The sequence below is a fragment of the Tachysurus vachellii genome, chromosome 19, assembly GCF_030014155.1.
Source record: "Tachysurus vachellii isolate PV-2020 chromosome 19, HZAU_Pvac_v1, whole genome shotgun sequence".
NCBI classification, from domain to species: domain Eukaryota; kingdom Metazoa; phylum Chordata; class Actinopteri; order Siluriformes; family Bagridae; genus Tachysurus; species Tachysurus vachellii.
In genome coordinates, this window is record NC_083478.1 from 12,930,756 (window position 1) to 12,951,991 (window position 21,236).

General features: G+C 37.4%; 1 protein-coding gene across 1 annotated transcript in view; it reads left to right on the plus strand.

Annotated features, from left to right (window-relative positions):
- phactr3a (phosphatase and actin regulator 3a) overlaps positions 1 to 21,236 on the plus strand; it is a 28,165-nt gene that overhangs the window by 3,145 nt on the left and 3,784 nt on the right. The window contains exons 2-11 of the mRNA XM_060894753.1: positions 11,938 to 12,099; positions 12,682 to 12,837; positions 13,300 to 13,515; positions 13,603 to 13,822; positions 14,211 to 14,353; positions 14,550 to 14,703; positions 17,032 to 17,087; positions 17,544 to 17,605; positions 19,334 to 19,474; positions 19,614 to 19,690. Coding sequence (XP_060750736.1) covers positions 11,938 to 12,099; positions 12,682 to 12,837; positions 13,300 to 13,515; positions 13,603 to 13,822; positions 14,211 to 14,353; positions 14,550 to 14,703; positions 17,032 to 17,087; positions 17,544 to 17,605; positions 19,334 to 19,474; positions 19,614 to 19,690 — 1,387 coding nt within the window. The remainder of the gene's footprint in view (positions 1 to 11,937; positions 12,100 to 12,681; positions 12,838 to 13,299; positions 13,516 to 13,602; positions 13,823 to 14,210; positions 14,354 to 14,549; positions 14,704 to 17,031; positions 17,088 to 17,543; positions 17,606 to 19,333; positions 19,475 to 19,613; positions 19,691 to 21,236) is intronic.

Genomic DNA, 21,236 nt, shown 5'->3' on the forward strand with positions numbered 1-21,236 from the left:
TCTATCAACCTGTTTTACAGCATAATGGCTTCATAGTGAACTAAGTGTGAAAGATGAGATCATAGAATCACTAGGGTCAGCAGGTGTCTTGATGCAGCTTGTACCCTAATATAGCGGACACAATGCAATATTGATGGGAAAGTGACAAAAATATCTGTGTTCCTCAGGAGGTACTCTTTATCTGAACAGAGGTTGCTGCAATTCACTAATATAAGAAAATATTCATGGCCTTTTGCAGAGAACACACCTGAATTGCAGCTGTTTCCAATCAGTGAATAGCTGGCAAAAACAATGCTGTGTATAGTCTAGATAAAACAGATACGATACTTTCAACATATAAAAAGAAGATGTAATATGTAAGACCTTAAATTGTTGTTTTATTATTCAGTTATTTTAACAGAATTTTGTCCTATAACTATTTTGAATTATACAGTAATTACAGTAAGGAGAGTGAAGAATATAAATCTGGACCAACCAAGTTTGTTTGTTTGTTTGTTTCATTGTGTTTATTCTTGTGGTTAATGATCTAGCATCTCCATCTATCTATCTAGCATCTTAATGATCTGACATTCCAAGTCAGAACTCCCACTCTTACTTTATTTAACAATGCACAAATTATTCAGTCACGTCTACTATACATGAGGAGTTCTTTCCTCATCCCCTGTAGTCCACTGACTTCTGTCTTTTTTCAGGTGTGAAGACAGAACAAAACAACAAGCTCAGCAGCTTCCCCAGAGATGTAGCAAGGAGCAGATTATGTGTTTGACAGTGTGTCTTTTTCTGCTGTGTGTGTGAGAGAGGATAGGAGGTCTTATGCAGCTAGATGTCATCGACTCTCTGATTCATGTTTCTGAGAATCAGAGATTTGTTCCTTGGCTGCAACTAAAACTCAGGCTATCCAGTCAAACCAATTTTAATGGACATTCCATATATATTTATTGTCTTAGGATAAAAATTATTTTGAAAGTCTTCAGTGTGCACAAGCGGGTGTGTGTGTCTGTGTCTGTGTGCAGTTCTTTTGCAGTTCTTTTTCAAGTGATGTGAGTGTGTGTGTGTGTGTGTGTGTGTGTGTGTGTGTGTGTGTGGCACAACGGGAAAGCTCCGAAAGATGCCATAGCCCACTAAGATTAGGAGTCAAAGCAAGCAAAAATGGCAGTGCTCTCTGGGTGGGAGGAATGACATTACTCGAGCGGGTTTAGGGCCTTGCTCAAGGACAGAAACGCGGCTGCTTGGCATTGCTGTGGCTTGAACCTCAAACTTCTAATCAGTAACCCGGAGCCACCAATGTCCTTCTAATTCATCTACAAGTATAGACCTTTATTAGCCCATGTATGAAGAAATTGGCATTAAACATTTTCATGAGTCTTGAAGGAAGGACCTCCAGCACCCTCCCTGGTTGCTGTCATATTACAGGGGAGGACCAGCTAGTGAAAAGCAACTGTCCAATTGCAATATTGAGAGAAATTGATGTAAAAAAAAAAAACAATAACAACAACAACAACAGAGATGTATAGAGAGAATACAGCATTCAGGATATAAATATCCGGCAATACTCTATAAAGAATCATGATATAAGTATAATCAGAGACTGTTGATTAGCTATTCATTTTAAAATCTTCTGCTTTTTATCTCAAAGAAGCTGCTAATATGATCATTTAAACCCATCGATCTTAGGTACACAGTAGCAAAAATGGCAGGCTGTATGTAAAGAATCTCATTATATCAAACCCAAGCAATACAGGTGTATGAATATTTTTCCCTACTTGATGTTTGGGTCTGTTTAACAGGCTTCATGTGCGTTGAACCAAAGTTAATTTTAGCACTACACTTGCAAATGTCAATTTGATCTTGCAATATGGAGCTTCTGTATGTCTGAGCAGGTCATGCCTTGGAGAATTTGTTTTGGCATTTTGCACTATGCATTGGGATCTAGGCTTTGAAATATTTAATCAATTAACTGTTATTAAAAGCACTAAGCAGCTTGATATCCAACAGCCTGCTGGGAGAATATGCCTATGATTCATCAGTTTATGCAATTTGTTAAAACACAGTACACTCTGTAGTGCAATTTGAGATTCAGAGGACTCACCATGCTTGCAACAAAAATATGATTCACTCCATGTAAGCTATGAGATAGTCCTGCTTATAACTAGAAGTGTGTTTCTAAAAATGTGCAATATGAAACCCTAAGTGTCTCCTTTCACAACAATGACTACAGTGACTACAACACCTTATTAGATTTGGCGTAGTATAAATAAACATCCACAATAAGTTTTGTTGGGCAATTACTTCAAAGATGGTCATGAACCAAGAGTCACACTGACATAGCCCTTCTTGGGGCAAGATTCTAAATTGGTTTCTACTAATTGAAAAAGAGAAACAGTCATTTAATAATCAGATTTTGCTGTTTAAAAGTAGCATTGAGGTATAAAACTTCTTTTTATAATTCAACATGCAGACAGACCAGAATAGAGGGGGGGAAACACTCTTAAAGTGTCTTGTGAAGTCTTCATAGAGAGTCGGTCATGGCTGATCAGTGATCAGTGGTGACCTTCAATAGATGCACTGCACCCAGTTACAACAGTGCCAATAATGTCTGTAGGTGAGGGATGTGATAATGCTTTTTTCTAATAGCATAGAATGCTCTGGAAGTGCCATTGTCTATTCAAAGGCTGATTCATAACAATTCATAGTTGTCGACATTAGCAGGGCTCTGCTGGGTGGTAATGATTCAGTAGATGCTGAAGTCACCCGCTGAGGCATTGTATGTGTTAAACTGTAAGAGCATCACTGTGACGCAGCCTAAAGAGAATACGATAGAGCTTGAGCTTGGGAGAGACAGAGACAGAGTGAGTGAGAGAGAGAGAGAGAGAGAGAGAGAGAGAGAGAGAGAGAGAGAGAGAGAGAGAGAGAGAGGAAGGGTGGGGGGAAAGGAATGAAGAGGGGGAAGGGAGGCAGAAAGGAACAATGAGGAGAGACAGTCTGGTGGAAATTACTTTTAAGTTGCTCTTAAGCAGCATGTATAGAATCACTGAGCAAATATAAGAATGTTTAGTGTAAACAGTGAAGATATTCTGAATATACTACTGTTTAACTGTGTTGTATTTGACATGCTCAGTAGGTAAACTGGTTGAAACTTCACTATGGGTTCATGCTGCATCATGCTGTATCAGTACACTGTAAAAGATACTTTGCAAATTGTAATTGCTGATATTTCCTGTGTATTTATAAAAGGCTAAGATTTGCTTTATTTATTTTTTCAGTGAATGAAGCACTGACAGCAATACTTATGGCCTGCTCATTCATTCAAACACCTACACAGACACAGATTTCAAGTACAACCCACTCAAAAGCATTCTAGTATTTCTGCTTCTCTTGTGGTAGCATTCAGATTGGATAGTGTGAGCAAAAAAAAGCTCATTCTGTACATCAGTGGTTTCAGCACCATAGAGTGTACCTCAGCAACAGATTACAAATATTCACAGACACACTCACATGTTTTATAAAAATTTTGTACACTCAGTTGTTCATTCTGGAGGCATTCTGTATGGTTCAGTTCAAATAAATTGTTTTGCTTAATTTATTTGCATTATTAGTTTCTATTGACATACAGTTTATTGTAGCAACGTGCCACTTAGTTTTAACAGGCTTCACTGTTAAAACCTGATGGGCTCTTTTATTGTAGTTGCATTGTATTTTTATATCCCTTTTCCCCTAGTGACCATAAGTAGATAATGAGTTATGATGCATTGACTTTACTGTGGCTCCAACCTATTGTATTAACTCTTCTTATCCTTAATTTAAAAAAAAAAATAAACCTCTAGCCACACTCAAGTCAACTCAACAAATAAGATGTTACAGTGTATGTGTATATAGGATAATTCAATTGAGGGGAAATGACATCAGAATGTTTTTATCACTACAGGGTGAGGACAAAAAGAGCTAAGGAGTAAAATAATGCTTGTGACTTAATAATAGTGACTTAAAAGACCACCAGAGCATTGTCCTGTATACTAGATCCCTGTGGCTACCAGATGTCTAGGTGAAATTTACCTACACCTGGATTTAATGGAAGAGGGGCACGGTGGCTTAGTGGTTAGCACGTTCGCCTCACACCTCGCCTCACTACCTCGGGGTTCGATTCCCGCCTCCACCTTGTGTGTGTGGAGTTTGCATGTTCTCCCCGTGCCTCGGGGGTTTCCTCCGGGTACTCCGGTTTCCTCCCCCTGTCCAAAGACATGCATGGTAGGTTGATTGGCATCTCTGGAAAATTGTCCCTAGTGTGTGATTGCGTGAGTGAATGAGAGTGTGTGTGTGTGCCCTGTGATGGGTTGGCACTCCGTCCAGGGTGTATCCTGCCTTGATGCCCGATGACGCCTGAGATAGGCACAGGCTCCCCATGACCCGAGGTAGTTCGGATAAGCGGTAGAAGATGAATGAATGGATTTAATGGATTCAATCTCAGTTTTACTCTCCACACATTTCATGTTACCACACAATAGTGGTATCTACTTTATTTCTATAAGAGTTTATTTCAGTAAATAATGGCTATGAGAGATTTCTTTCAGCTTTCATATACTATAGATTTTCAGTGGGTGAGTTGTTTACATGCACATGAATAGTATTTGGTGGCATTGACTTTTAGATGCATTATTTAAATGTTTGGGATAGCCTTCAACAAGCTTCTCATACTACTTATAATTTTTTTGTCCATTCCTCGTTACACAAATTTATGGGCCCCCAGAAATGCTTTTTCAGTTCATTCTACAAATTTTCTATAAAAATCACTTCAGGGCTTTGTGATTGCCATGCCAGTATTTCATTGTTATTGTTTTAAGCCACTTTGTTAACCCAGGCTTGACTTTAAGAACTTTGAAAGACCGAGTTTATCTTTCTGGCTGATTCCTTCAAGAGCTGATTCATTCATTCATTCATCTTCTACCGCTTATCCGAACTACCTCGGGTCACGGGGAGCCTGTGCCTATCTCAGGCGTCATCGGGCATCAAGGCAGGATACACCCTGGACGGAGTGCCAACCCATCGCAGGGCACACACACACACTCATTCACTCACGCAATCACACACGCAATCACGCAATCACACACTACGGATAATTTTCCAGAGATGCCAATCAACCTACCATGCATGTCTTTGGACCGAGGGAGGAAACCAGAGTACACGGAGGAAACCGAGGCACGGGGAGAACATGCAACCTCCACACACACAAGGTGGAGGCGGGAATCAAACCCCGACCCTGGAGGTGTGAGGCGAATGTGCTAACCACTAAGCCACCGTGCCTCCCAGAGCTGATTCAGTATTTCCAAAATAACCCCCCTTCATGATGTCACTTAGTGCACCAGTCCTCTTTCTAGAAAATGTCCAGACAACATGATGATGACACCCCTGTGTTTCACAGTTGGGATTATGTTTTTTACATTAAAACTGTTCATTTGTGCCTTTCCCACTACACCGCATTGTCTGTGTGGTCACACAATTTGTATATGTGCATATAATCTTTTCTACAGTTATTATTGCATATCATTATTTGTACTTTTGATATCTTCAATTGTTTTTACTAAGATCTTGACTGACTCTGTATTTCACATGGTATCAAGGGCTAAAAGGCACTGATGCTTAAGGTAGGTTTATAAAATCCGAAGCTTACAAAAGTTATTAAATCAATTTCTGGAATTTTCCGTACTGTTTAATAAATCAGTCACCATGTTGTATGTAAACCTGTGACCCACTGAAATCCTGATATTGTGAATTAAACCTGAAATAGATCCATGACTAATCAATTGTTTATAAAATGAACTCTGATGTAAACAACATACATGTAGTAGAGGTAATTGACTTGCCAAAAGAACTGGAGGGTAACATAAAATGTGTGTGGAAAAAATGTGATTGATTATCTTAAGCCTGAGTGTATGTACAATTGTGGCCTATAGTGTAAAGTACCTAAAAATAAATTCCTTTGTGCATTTAGAAAGTAAAAATCTTATTGGCTCGACGAGATGGCTCGACAGTTGTTGAGCTTGAGGGTAAATGACCAGAAGTAGTTTTCAGCCTTCTTTAAAAAACAAAACAAAACAAATAGGAATCTCATATCCTGAATGCTACAGTTGGAGGTAGAAATAGCTTGTGAATATGAAAAGTATTTGTCAAATAATGCAAAACTTAATAAAGTGTCAAAATGTATACACGTAATAGAAAATTACATAACATAGCTGTTGCCAGCTTCCATGATGTAATGAAATATAAGACATTTATGGCAGTGTGGGATTTACCAAGTTAAAAGCTTTTAGTTTGTCACATGAAAGTAATAGTGGAGGCTGGAGATACATTTGTAGTGGGTTCTTTGGCATGTATTCAATATTAAAAGCAAATTCTATTGTGTTATTAGATATTCATAGCTTGAGGTTTTGATGCTCTCAAACCTGTTGACTGGGTCCGAACTAATGGAAGTTGTACATTTGCATTGATCCATCATGTATCCCAATCAGCCATAACATTAAAACCACTGACAGGTAAAGTGAATAACATTATCACCTTACAGCGGCACTTAGCAGGAATAATTCGCGAGCTTAAGGATCTAAGCGACTTTGACAAGGCTGTTTTGTTGCGTGCTTCTTTTATGATGATGATGATTTATTTATGATGATCCGGGCTTGTTTATTTTAGATGTTCATTTGTAATTTGGGGCTTTGTTTTTATCTGGTCTGGTGATTGACTTTTCCAGTCTTTCTTCTTTTATTTTGTTGGCAGTGTGTTCTGTTGTTACGCGACAAAGTTCTGACAAATAAGATTGGATGTATTTTTCTATAAATTGGCAGACAGAATATTTCTGTTTACTTCTGTATTCATTGTTCTCCTACCATCATGAGCTACATCATCAACAAAGATTAGTGAGTCTGTTCCAGAAGCTGCCATGTAAGCCCAGGCTATGATACTACCTCCACTCTGCATGACAGCTGAGACAGCTGTTTTGGATCATCAGCAGATGCTTGCTTTCTCCAGACTTTGTCCTTTCCATCACTTTGGTAGAGATTAAGCTTGGTTCCAGAAATTTTGTGGCTCATCACTGTATTTCTTTGCAAATTCCAATCTGGTATACTGATTTTTACCTCTGATGAGTGGTTTGTATTTTGAGGTATGGCCTCAATATTTATGCTGTTGAAGTTCTTTGAATGGTTGATTGTGATACCTTCACCCTTGGAACTTGTTGATGATGTCGATGATGTTGTTGTTGATGAACCGTCACTGACTGTTGTTTTGTGGTTTTCATCACAGCTCTGTTTCTTTCATCAACTGTTGTTTTCATTGGCCAGTCTGACCAGTTACTGGTTATTAAGTTAACTGTTGGTTTCTTTCTTTTTTCAGGACATTCCAAATTGTTGTATTGACTATTCCAAATATTTGGACAAAGGTTTGAACAAAAGTTTGAGTTTAATACATCTAGATGTAAATGTCAGGAAATTAAAGCTGAAATGATTATTTACATTATATCATAACCATCTTTTGAACTCAAAACCAAATTTCTTTGGTAAAAACATAAATATATCTAGTAGTTATCTGCCACTCTTTTCGTACCATTTCAATAATTCTGTGTTTTTTTTTCTCTTTTGGTTAATTGGTTCAGATATAAAGGTTAGAGAAAGGTTGCTGTCTGGCCAGACCTTATCTCATAATCTCATACACAGACAAGGTGGTCAATGCAGCACCGAGGGTGTGTATATTCTGGCTCCAGTCAAATGTTAACTCTTGATTCAGTGCTCTCTGTAGAGAACAATTCTGAGACACAATGCCAGTCTGCTCTCGGTCGGGTCAGACGCTACCAACACTGTAATGCATATTTGGCTGAGCAGACAAAAAGAGATGGCCACCAAGACCGCAATATTAAGCCATGCAGTCAGTAATGAATTGAAAAAAGTTGCTCTCTTTCATCTCTGGTGTGGCATTACAATAACAGCCTCTCAGCATTTGTGTAGCATAGCCTCAAAGGCTGAGAATGAATGAATAGATTACACAGGCATCAAAGTATAGCCAGCCAGCCAGCCAATCCTTTATGGAAGCTATCTTCTAATGACTTCTCTTTCTTGCAGTTTCAATTTCAAAGTCATGTGTGGGTATTCTGTATAATGTATATGTAAATTAGGTATCCTGTGTATTGTGTATACTGTAAATCCTGTATATGTATTGTGATAAACCAGGACGTTTAATACATTTTTTAGTCATAAAGAGTATAAATGGTGTCTGCACCTCTAATGTCTAGCAAATCCATTTTAACTATATACGTTTACATATTACAACATATGTAGGTTTACTTTAATATGTATTTGTTAAGGTACAAATTAATCTTTTTGATAAAAAAGCACATGAATAAAACACATTTAATCAAAAATTATAACTACACATTGTCATATATCCTAAGTTGAAATGTGAGTAAAATGTGTTAGGCTAAATGGTCAGCAAAAGCAAAAGAGTATTGAATGCTGAATTGTCTTTTTTTTTTGGTCTGTCAGTATTTTCTATTTTTAAGACAAAATTAGTCAAAGTAATAGGAATAACAGTCTTTGGGGAAAATAAAAAAGCATTTCTAAAAATAATGCTCCATTCTTGTATTAAGTTTATGCTTGCCCAGCATTTAATTCTACTGAATTTATAAATTTAGAGCCATACAGCTGTGGCATTTCAAAGAGGCTGTAACAAAATTCTCTTAGCACATACACTCTTTAGGTGCATATTACTGTTTCATTTCACTTCCTAGATATGACCATTAATATAAAAAATCTAACAGCACCCTATGCCCTGTCCACCACTGAATAGATTACTTAAGTGGTGCATTACATACATCATGCATCAGGCACAGCAGTTTTGCTGGAATTTTCGTAAATACCTCAGTATCACATTTCAGATGTTGGCAGACCTGTGGTTAAAAAACCCCAGACCTGTGATTATAGATTAAAAGATAAAATGATTAATGCAAAATATCCATGGAAAAAAGATTAACTATCTTGCCTAACCAACATGTAAGATGTGTAATACAATGGTCAGGTGTGGCTTCTGCTTGGTTCGAATGAAAACCTGCACCCACACCGGCCCTTTGTGGATACGATTGGACACCGCTGGTGTATACAGTGTATTAAACCACGTTAACGTTGACACAACTGATACAAGACCAGCTGCAAGATGATCATTTTCCTGGTTGATAACATATAGAGATGTCTACAGTACAGCTGTATGCCTAAAACTATCATAGTTAAAAATGTTTAAAAAAAATCTTTCCATTCCAGTGTATATTTTAGATAGTATTTATTATTCTCCTTAGTATTCTGGAGTCATGGTGTGATTACAATCCTTTACTCTGCTCTTTGTCATCACCTTCATGAATAAGCTGATCTCCCATGGATTTTTTCAAACCCTCCCATGCACAAAGCTAGAATGGGTGAACCTTTTCCAGTTCACTCAGGGTTTTTTTGTTTGTTTGTTTGTTTTTAACTAAAGCTAAATAATAATAATAATAATAATAATAATAAAATGCATCTCATCTCTGCTGTACGGTGTTGACCCACCCATATATCCTATTAAGAAGGGTGGTGTACTTGATTATATGTTTATTATGAATAGCTGGCACATGATTGGCTATTTGTGATCTTCTGCAAGCACTTCCGTATAGCAACAGCCTCCCTTCTCTTTATAGCCCCGCCCTCCCCCTTATCCCCCTACAGTGGACTTTTACGCAGCAACAGCTCGTGCAGCTCAGTCTAGAACCCCCTACATGGTACTGTACTAAGGTTATATTAGAAAAAAGGCAATGCATGAAGCAAACACAGTTATATAAAATATATATTGCGCATTCTCCATAATAGATAAGCGCCATACTGCACACTTAGCATCCATCTGTTGCTAATTAATGACTTGGGAGATATTTTGGGATTTACCAGGTTGTTGTAGCCTGTTGTCAGAATAAAAAGCTATAAAAAAAATTGTGTCCGGATTCTAGTAGTATGTGGTATGCAGCGTATAATAAGTGTGCAGCAAGAGGTTTGGGACACAGCCTCTGTCCCCGAGGGGCGCGCGCTGCTCGGTTACGCGTCAGGAGGAGCTGTAACCATGTTAACAGCTCGCGCACAATTTGCGGAACCACGTCAGGTTTTGCGGTTTTGTAGGTCTTGGGCCGGGTTTTCTTGTTTGAATTGGGCAGACACAGGCTCCGTCCAGCTATAGAGCCAGGTCTCAGGTCCACACACTCAGTACATAGAGCAGCGGAGCTCTCCTGATTTACACTGACGGCGCCTCTACACACAAAGCGCTATTTTGGGAACAGACAGACTTTGACTCGTGTGCTGAGAGAACGAGCCGCTTCGTGTTTTGTGTGTGTGTGTGTGTGTGTGTGTGTGTATTTGACCCTGAATTGCCTTACTCACAGTCGTGGGTGGGGTGCCGTTAGGTTTCTATCTATCTATCTATCTATCTATCTATCTATCTATCTATCTATCTATCTATCTATCTGTCTGTCTGTCTGTCTGTCTGTCTGTCTGTCTGTCTGTCTGTCTGTCTATGTGTCTGTCTGTCTGTCATGAGCTCACTGATTAAGCAATCAGGCTGTGTTTATGGACACAATATAGGTATTAACATTGGTAGTTAATAACAAACTAGAGAAATGCAATGTAATGTCTGTTATAAACTTGTTACTGTAAATAAAGTTCAAACAGGGTTTGCTAACCTTTTTGTTGTGATCAGTGGAGTCAGGGAATAGTTTGGTATTGGGTCGAATTTGATTTTGTGTGATCCTGTAGGACATAATACTTGTTGACAAATTGGATGAAATGAACTTTGAAATTTCCCAGGGATGTAATATTGAGAATTTTGTTATTATTCAAGCTAGTCTGTTATATGAAGCTTTACCAAGAACAAAACATGCAGATTCTCATCATATGACATTGGTAACTGCAATGAATACTACTACTTCTACTACTACTAATAATAATAATATTAGTAATAGTAGTAATATTAATAATCATAATAAATGTGTTCCTGAGGTGATTAGAAGGTCTGATTGTGTGATAGTGCATCAGATGCAGCAATGCTGCACCTTTTTGACCTTGGGCAGCACTTTAGACACAATATACCCCTAGCTTCCCTTTTCTGATGCACAGCTTGTGTTAATCAACCTCTAGACCTACTGACTATGACACTGAAGTGTTTAGAAAACCTATAGTAATGCTGCAAAACCTGATCAGCTCACCAGTGCCACACACACACGTGCCACTACTAAATAATGTCTGGTCAACAGTATGGTACTTTACACAATATATAGCCTGGTACGTAATTTTCAGTTTTAAGAACATAATATAAAGTAGTACAGAGAGCTTATGTGTCTGTAGACCTGTTAAATCTGTGATCAGATTTATGTGTATAGCTTCCCTCCCATATCCTATTGCTGACTCACATACAGTTAGATGTATGAGTAAACTCATTACAAGCTCACTCCTACTGCCCTTCTGCAGTTCTCATGGTGCTATTGGTCATAGCTCATTATAACATTATTACCATGTTGTGTAACATTGTTGGTTGCTAAATATACAGTAAATAAACAGAAACAGACCAAAAGTGAAAGAAGCTTTTAATGCATAAATAAAACTTTAGCTAAATGTTCATTTTCTGGCTCCTTTGTATGACACAGATATGCCTTAAATAAAACGGCCTTTCATACAGTCTTGCACTGTACTGCATGTACTTTGAAAATCAACGCTGTCTGTTTCATAAGGATCAGTGACAATAGTTCTATAGTTCTTTATTTGAACACTGACATGATCAGATATCTGATTATTTTGGCATGATCAGATTATAACAGTTACCTGAGTATAGAAAGCATATGTACTATACTTGCTGATTACACCTGTTCTTTTCTCTCCTTCTTTGTGTGTGTTGTAGATGTGATGGAGCAGCAGAGGGTGGTGCGCTCCAGCTGCCTGGTGAGCAGTGTGCACACTCCTCCCATCCGCCGTCACAGCAAGCTGGCTACGCTGGGGCGTCTCTTCCGGCCTTGGAAGTGGAGGAAAAAGAAGAACGAGAAGATGAAGCAGAGCTCCACAGGTGAGGGATGACATAAGAGAGTCAGTTCAGGGTTTTAAATGATCTTATAGAAAAAGAAAACATACACATACAATGTATTTACAGCACACAGTTTAAAATAAATAGCAAATAATATTAATATTAGTAATATTAATTAGTAATGTTTAGAGGTAACAGGTAGATTTACCTTATCTGAAGTATATTGAGTATGGCCAACTTTGTGTTTAATTTACTGACATCACATATGATTAAAGGGGTAAAATATTGTGTGAGATAGAAAAATAGAAAACCTTTTATATGTACACCTTGTAGTATATTGAAACTGTGATCCTGCAGAACACCAGTGAGCATCCTGGCTACTCTATTGAGCCATCAAAATAAATAAAATCAAAATATAAATAAAATCAACACTTTATATATGAGTGTGTGTCTATTTAATAATATTAAAACAAGCTACGCTGTATAATTCATCCAAAGTTACTCATGTGCACATGTTAAAGCATTAATTAGTGTGACTAATTTAAAGCTGTATGTGTGTCTGGTTGTGTGTGTGTTTGTGTGTGTGTGTGTGGTGTGTGTGTGTGTGTGTGTGTGTGTGTGTAGATGTGGCCTTGGCCAGTGGCCTCCACTCTCTGAATATCAGCTCTCCCATTCAGAGTGTTTCGGATGCGGAGCTCCGGTTACCTGGCTCACATGGGCCTATTCTCAGCATCAGCAGCATGGAGTATCTCAGCTCAGAACATGAGCACCTGCCTACTGGTGAGGTTTATTAGCAGCACACACTAACCCATAACTTTAGCATTACAACATTGTGGCATTATGTGTCATTAATTTGGAAAAAAAAAACCCCCAGATCATTTCCAACACATTGTCTCTGTGTATATAAACCTAAACACATAATAAGCCTATACACATAAAAAATAAAATGGGCAGAAACTATCTATAAGGACAGTACATGAAAAGCTTTAGACATATAATATTGAATACATTCTGCAAATTTGAAAGACTTGTCAGTTTGCATAAATTTCTTCACGATTGTAACTTGTAGGTCCAATCACCCTTACTTACAAAAAGAGCAAATTTTGTTACTTGTAATTATTAGGAAACGTCAATAAACACATCTTTGAAGCTAGGATAATTATTTTTGCAAACTATACACTAAGGCCAATAGGTGGTGATGATGGAAGTTACATGCACAAACATTGCACTCTTGTCTGCCAGTCCCTGATTCCATAGAAGACGGTGCATCAATAGAAGAGCCTAACAATACTGATGAGGAGGAAGAGGAAGATGAGGAAGAGCTCAGTCCTGTAGATAATGATGAGTGCAGAGATGCTAATATAGAGGAAATCGAGGAAGATGAAGACGAAGTGCCTAAACGACAGTCTCCTCTGAGTAATCATTGCAGTCAGGTCGCTCAGCTTAACAATGAGGAAGGTGAGTTGGATCGAATTAACATGGTTTACAATTTCAATAACTATTTGGGCCACTGAAACTCTTTCATATTTACATATTTTTGTTCAGACCCTGCTAGCTTCACTCTCACAGCAGTGCCTCAGCCCAACACATTTCTCCCTAAAGAGGTGCCCAGGGTACCAGAAGGTCCTAGTCCTGTTCTTCTCCGAGGGCCTTTTTCCAATGCAGTGAGTTCACCTCATATAGGAACCCTGCATCCTCCTTTGCCCCCTAGCAGTATCATTGAGGAACTACACCGTGCCCTGGCAACTAAGCTTCGGCAAGATAGGTAAGTAAGGCTTGCTGGTCTGTTCTGCTTTACTAGTTACCAATATAGTGGTAGATTCAAACACATGCTTGAAAATTTTTACTCATCCAAGAGGCTGGGTTTAGGAGGTAGGTTTGTAGGGTGAGAAAATCAATGCTCTATATCAAGCCAAGAAGCTTTTATTGTCATTTCAACCATATATGGCTGTTGCATTACATAATGAAATGAGACGTTTTCTCCAGGACCATATTTACAGTATATTTGAGACTTAGGAAGTCAAAGCACAACTCCTAAAGAAGGGAATGGGCAAGGTAGAAACTGGTAAAGTATAAACATAGGATAAGGTCTGTCATAAAGGTTTTGATTGTATATATTTATATATTTATATTTATATTTATGTTGCCTGCAGTACGGATCGAGAGCCAAGTGGGGAGGTAGAAATAAGGAAGGAAGCAGAGGAGAATAAAGAGAACATGAGACAAAGCAACTGCTTCACTGATGCCTCAGGAATCATATATGACATCGACAGCTGGAACGAATCTGTCATTTCTGGTGAATAGCTCTTTAAAATACAGTATGCTAATATTCACAAAGATATGCTAATCATGAAATGGCATTGGGTATTTTTGTGACTTTTCTTTGCTTATGAATAATACCTTCTATGACACAAGGTACTTCTTCTTGTGTCAGGATATAACAGTATTTACCAATACTACATTCACTTCTATCTATATGTGTTTGCATACAGGTACATTGCCACGGCGAATGAGAAAGGAGCTGCTGGCTGTGAAGTTGCGGAATCGGCCCAGCAAACAGGAACTGGAAGACAGGAACATCTTCCCTGTGCGCAGTGACCAGGAGAGACAAGAAATTCGCCAGCAGATTGAAATGAAGCTCGCCAAGTAAGCATTCACTACAGTGGCACCCCTTTATTGCAAATATTTATATATATATATATATATATATATATATATATATATATATATATATATATATATATATATATATATATATATATATATAAAACCGAGTGATGTGTCAAATGACAATGTGAAAAATTTTGGACATTACAGTGAAATCAAAGTAAAATAACAATTGCCCAGTTATGCAATTAATGCAATTAATCTAATCTTACAATGAATAAAGTTTAAAGTAGTGTATAGTGTATAGTATAGTATTTTTGGAACTGGTTGTTTGTGTAATTGAAGCCTTTTCACAATAGAAGAGTTTTAGGCCATGCTTCAGTTTTATTCCAATTATTGTTTGTCTGCAGCATGAGAAAAATGTTTAACATCTTTAGAAGGTTGGGTTGTGAGATCATTTTGATTTGTGCTACCATAAACCACGAAAACAATTTTAGCATGAATTTTATTTCTTATCAAGCACGTATACAAATATGCTTTTATATATAACAATACACAATGCTGAAAATGCATGTAATTTTTGCTATTCTTGGTGTTTCTCACCAATGAATGAAAAACATATATATGTTCTGCTCATAAACACACATCTGTGCTGATTCTTAGAAGAAACTGTTGATCCTTACTCTTTGCTGTTTATTTTCAATATATTTTGTCCAGAGCATATGTCTCAAGCATAATGTTAGAAACTGTTTTGGACCGGAGATTTTGGTTACATCAGCTATATGCAAATTGGCTGTATGCATATATCAAGTCAAAAAGCTCAATTCAACCATATACAGTATAGCTGATGCAGTACACAGTGAAATGAAACAACAACCAGGATCATGGTGTTATAAAAGGCAGAGCTACATAAAACAACACATCACTAGTACACAATGCAGTCCTACTTAAAGTGCATGTGTGCAAACGTATTCAATATATAATGCTAAAATAAACAAAGTCAATAATAATAATAGTGTGTCAGGTAAATTGTTCTATGGACATTGGCTGGTAAAAAAAAGTTGGTAAATAAGGATTAAAAAAGGGGATTAATAAACCATAGATTATAGTCAACGTGAGACAGACCATTATAATTCAGGTTTTGAGAGAATCAAAAACTACATGAATTTGGCTTGAAATGGTGTGAAAATAAAACCAAGCCGAATCCCTGAGGTACATCATGATTTCTCACAGAACGAGACACCTAGTGCTTCATCAATGCAGTCTTACAACCTTACTATTTATAACCTTGCAGTTTTCTGCACTTCTGCAGGAGTAAGACATGAATCCTATTTTTATCCTTTTTATTCATTCCATCATTCCTCAGCTGATATTAGGCTTATTACTGCCATCTTTACAAACGAAACCTTTACTTTGGTTGCATCTTGAAATATGAAATGTTTCTGGATATATTTCGTTGTAACATGTTGTGATCATGGATCCCTGGAGCTTTACAGCCAGCCAGTCACAAATGTTTATGGCTTGAAATGACATTGCGTAAATGAAATCTCTTTACTTCCATTCCATTAACTACACCACAGGTTCTTCATACATATTGATCATGCATATTTTCTATATTATTTACTTTACTATGTATAGTTTCTAACTTCTAAGAATAATACGGGAAGAAAACAAAGCAACATGTTTGTTGTTACAGTTGACCTGGCAGATGTTCGTTTCATCCCTTACAGTGTTGTGGAAAATGACAGGGGTCAATATAAGGTCAGCTTCCAGGGCTCCATTGAGAGTGAATCTCAAATTTACCTCATGAAATATTAATGCTGTTACATCTGTGCTTTAGTGGAAATCCCCACCAAAATTTACAGACATTGAGAAGACTGCTTATTTATTGGTCAGGATGTATATTATAGAAGATGGAAAGAATGTCTTTTTTAGGTGTAGACTGTAGTTCGTTTGTGTATTTTTTTAACGTAGACTATATTTTATTGCACATTATTAGTTGATATAAACACAGCTAAGCCCTGATTTGTTCTAGCTAACTTAATTTTTGAATTTTAAAAAAGGGGATAAACGCTTCCTTTACCCCTGAATATACCAGTATGTGGAAAACACATGGGTAGGGTTGATCTTGCAGATCCAGTTTAAAGAGGCTTTGCATCGAACACTTGTGCTTCTGCGAGGCATGGCGCATAGTGTCCAATATTTGGTCCTTGATTTATCAAACCAAATGTGGAGAATATCTCAGTTAGGCTTAAAATACTTTGGGCTTCACTGTCACTTTAGGCTTGCCATAAACTCTTAATTTACAGATACATAGGAAAACGTTAAAACCTTGGTTCACATTGTGATTTTGGTTCTTTTCCACAGGAGACTCAGTCAACGGCCGGCCGTTGAGGAGCTTGAGAGCCGAAATATCTTAAAACGTAAGTGTTTTATGTAATCATAGCCAAACGGGCAAAAAAGAGACAGGTTTAAAGAGACAGGTTTAAAATGTAGAAAGTGGCCATACAGTAACAATGACCGTAGGGATTTACCCTACGGTCATTGTTATGGCCACTTTCTACTGTACATATAGCCTAGGTATTTTGAGACTCTTGGTTTATTAGTGTTTATCTAATCAAAACTAAGTTAAATTGTCATAGCCTTAATTGTCACATTAAATATGATGTATTATTCACTTAGGAGAACCAGCAAAATAAGAGTTTCATGTAAAATTATCAGCAAATAACAGATTAAATAATAATAAATAATTCTGCATAAAGTTAGTTAGTTAGTTAGTTCTGTTTTTATACTGTTCAGCAGAATTTACTGAAAGTGTTGCTTTTGCAGCAGTCATGTGTCACTATGTCATGTATCATTGCTAATGCGATTCTTTGTAGAGCGTAATGACCAGACAGAGCAAGAGGAGAGGAGAGAAATAAAACAGAGACTAAACAGAAAGGTACGGCATCGTACAAACACCTTCATTACACACCTATTTAAAAATTCAATTCAAATTTATTTGTATAGCGCTTGTCTCCAAGACGTTTTACAGATCATAAATATAATACAAAAAATGTAATATACAAATGATATATATATATATATTTATATTATAAAAATGGCAACTATATTCAATTCAATTCATTTGTATAGCACTTTTAACAATCCACATTGTCTCAAAGCAGTTTTACAGATGCATAAAGCATATACAGTAGTGTGAAAAAGTGTTGGCCCCCTTCTGATTTTATTTTTTTTGCACGTTTGTCACACTTAAATGAAGGTTTTTATTATTAAGGGAAAACAAAATCCAAACCCACATGGCTCTGTGTGAACAAGTGTTTGTCCCCCTACAAATTATGGCGAGATCCAAAGAAATTCAGGAACAAATGAGAAAGTAATTGAGATCTATCAGTCTGAAAAAGGTTATAAAGCCATTTCTGAAGCTTTGGGACTCCAGTGAACCACAAATGGCGAAAACATGGAACGTTGGTGAACCTTCCCAGGAGCGGCTGGTCGCAAGAGCGCAGCGACGACTCATCTAAGATGTCACAAAAGACCCCACAACAACATCCAAAGAACTGCAGGCCTCACTTGCCTCAGTTAAGGTCCTTGTTCAATGACTCCACCATAAGAAAGAGATTGGGCAAAAATGGCTTGCATGGCGGAGTTCCAAGACGAAAACCGCTGCTAAGCAAAAAGAACCTAAAGGCTCGTCTCAGATTTGCCAGAAAATATCTTGATCACCAAGACTTTTGGGAAAATGCTCTGTGGACTGATACAAAAATTTAACTTTTTGGAAGGTGTGTGTCCCATTACATCTGGTGTAAAAGTAACACTGCTTTTCACAAAAAGGACATCATACTAACAGTAAAATATGGTGGTGGTAGTATGATGGTCTGGGGCTCTTTTGCTGCTACAGGACCTGGAAGACTTGCTGTGATAAATTGAACCATGAATTATGCTGTCTACCAAAAAATCCTGACGTTCAATGTGCGTCCATCTTTTTGTAACCTCAAGCTGAAGCAAACTTGGGTTCTGCAGCAGGACAATGATCCAAAACACACCAGCAAGTCCACCTCTGAATGGCTGAAGAAAAATAAAATGAAGACTTTGGAGTGGCCTAGTCAAAGTCCTGATCTGAATCCTACTGAGATGCTGTGGTATGACCTTAAAAAGGCGGATCATGCTCGAAAATCCTCCAATGTGGCTGAATTACAACAATTCTGCAAAGATTAGTGGACCAAAATTCCTCCACAGCGTTTTAACAAACTCATTGCAAGTTATTGCAAATGCTTGTTTGCTGTTCTTGCTGCTACTGTAAGTGTGGCTGAAAAAAAATTAAAAATCAGGAAGGGGCCAACACTTTTTCACCCCACTGTATGTTGTTGGAATAGATATAACATTTTTCATGTTATCTCGATTCTAACAACATACTGTACTAAAGCTTAGCATACTAAACATACTAAACAAACATACTAAAGCTTAGCAGTGCTTTTTTGTTTTTGGGTAGTGAATAGTAAGTTTGTTAAGCATTTTCCATTTCAGTCAATTATTGAATAGACTCAAATGATAAAACTACACATCGAGTGTACATCGGTGTCACATGCAGCACCCTCGGTGTTATTGAAAAGGACACACCTGGTTGTTATTTGAGCAAAATATACAATATGTTGCCTCTGATTTTTAGCTGAATCAGCGGCCCACAGTCGATGAACTGAGGGAGAGAAAGATCCTGATTCGTTTTAGTGACTATGTAGAGGTTGCAAAAGCCCAGGATTATGACAGAAGAGCGGACAAACCCTGGACTAGACTGTCTGCAGCTGACAAGGTAAATGACAACAAGCCATCAGCGAATGCTTATAAAGGTCTACAGTCAGATTTTAAAATGTGCTTCTCTATTGGCCTTTCACAGGAAAAAACAGAATTATTGTGCAACTTAAAGTGAACTATTATGTGTCTTCTTGCAGGCTGCCATCCGGAAAGAGCTGAATGAGTTCAAAAGCACTGAGATGGAGGTACATGCATCAAGCAAGCACCTAACAAGGTCAGTGTGCAAGGCTGTGTCCATGCTATTTATAGCTCTGCTACTATAGCACTACAGAGCTAAAGATGCATAGGAGATGCTCATATAACTTGTACCTAAAGTGTGTGTGACTGGAAAGTTTTGGAAAGAACTGAACACTAAGTGTTTAGAAAAAAGATAAAAAATAAAACCCTTAAGTGTTTCTAGGCTTTTCTGAATGGGGGAACCTGTAAAGCAGCCATGTCCAATCTTATCCACAAAGGGCCGGTTGGGTGCAGGTTTTCATTCCAACCAAGCAATTTTTAGACATTTTTTTATTTTTTTATTTATTTTTTTTTTTTACTAATTTTAAGCTTTATATTTTCTTATTTTATTATTAATTTTAAGCTTTATATTTTCTTATTTTATTATTAATTTTAAGCTTTATATTTTCTTATTTTGCTTCTTTCTACAAATAAATTAAGTGAAATTATCTGCCAAAGGAACAAAAGTATTTCTGTTTGAAACCCATCCATCCATTCTTTTACTCCACTTACCCTTTTGGGTCACGGGGAACCTGAGCTTATCCCAGGAGACTCAGACCACAAGGCAGGTTTCACCCTGGACAGGATGTAATCGCAGACACACTCACACCCATTCAGACACTATGATGATTTATTTACAATCAGAATACGACTCATGTCTTTGGACTGGGGAGGAAACCGGAGAACCCAGAGAAAACCCCAGAGACATGGAGAGAACATGCAAACTCCACACATGCACATGGGGAACAAACCTCCACCTTGGAGGTGTAAGGCAAATGTGCTTCAAGTTTGAAATGATAAAAAAAAGCCTGGAAATAGGTTTAATAAACTTACATTTTGTTTATAGTGAAATAATAGATAGCTTTGAATATATTTAAGATATAATCACTGAGATTTTTTGTAGCATATGTTGATTGTCTAGTGCTAAGTGCCACTAAGTGGCTTTAGTTATTACCAGCAAATCAGAAACAAGAGCAATGATCAAGAGTCAGAAAAGTGAGGAGTAAGAATCTCATTTTCAGGGTATTTCCTTCCTTTTCCTTTCCTTCTGGGCAAACATTCTATTAATATTGCTGGGGAATGATCATTTAAAAACACCAAAGATGTACAATGGGCTTCATTTATCAAACCTTTATGTAAATGCTTTTAAATGGAGTTGTGTAAAGAAAACAGATCTGACGTAAAAAACAAAAAACTCTGCCCAGGTGTTGATAAGACCGGTCATGTATACTATGTACACCTGTGCTGTGTAGGACATAAAAAGGAAGCCACCTATTGTATAAACACATTAAATATTATATGGTACATTGTAGACTGAGACATACTAGAATTATCTCTCTCATTGGCTCTAATAAACTGTTAGACAATATTAAAAGAAGACATAATGAACTTACTGTGTAATGATCATAATGAATACCACCTGCGTCATGACTGCTACATTCCTCCTGAATTAAAGTGCTAAATGACCTACTTATTTCTTATTTTGGGTGAAATTGAAATAAATCAAATAATAAATTAAACTTGACAAAATAAGCCAAGATGTT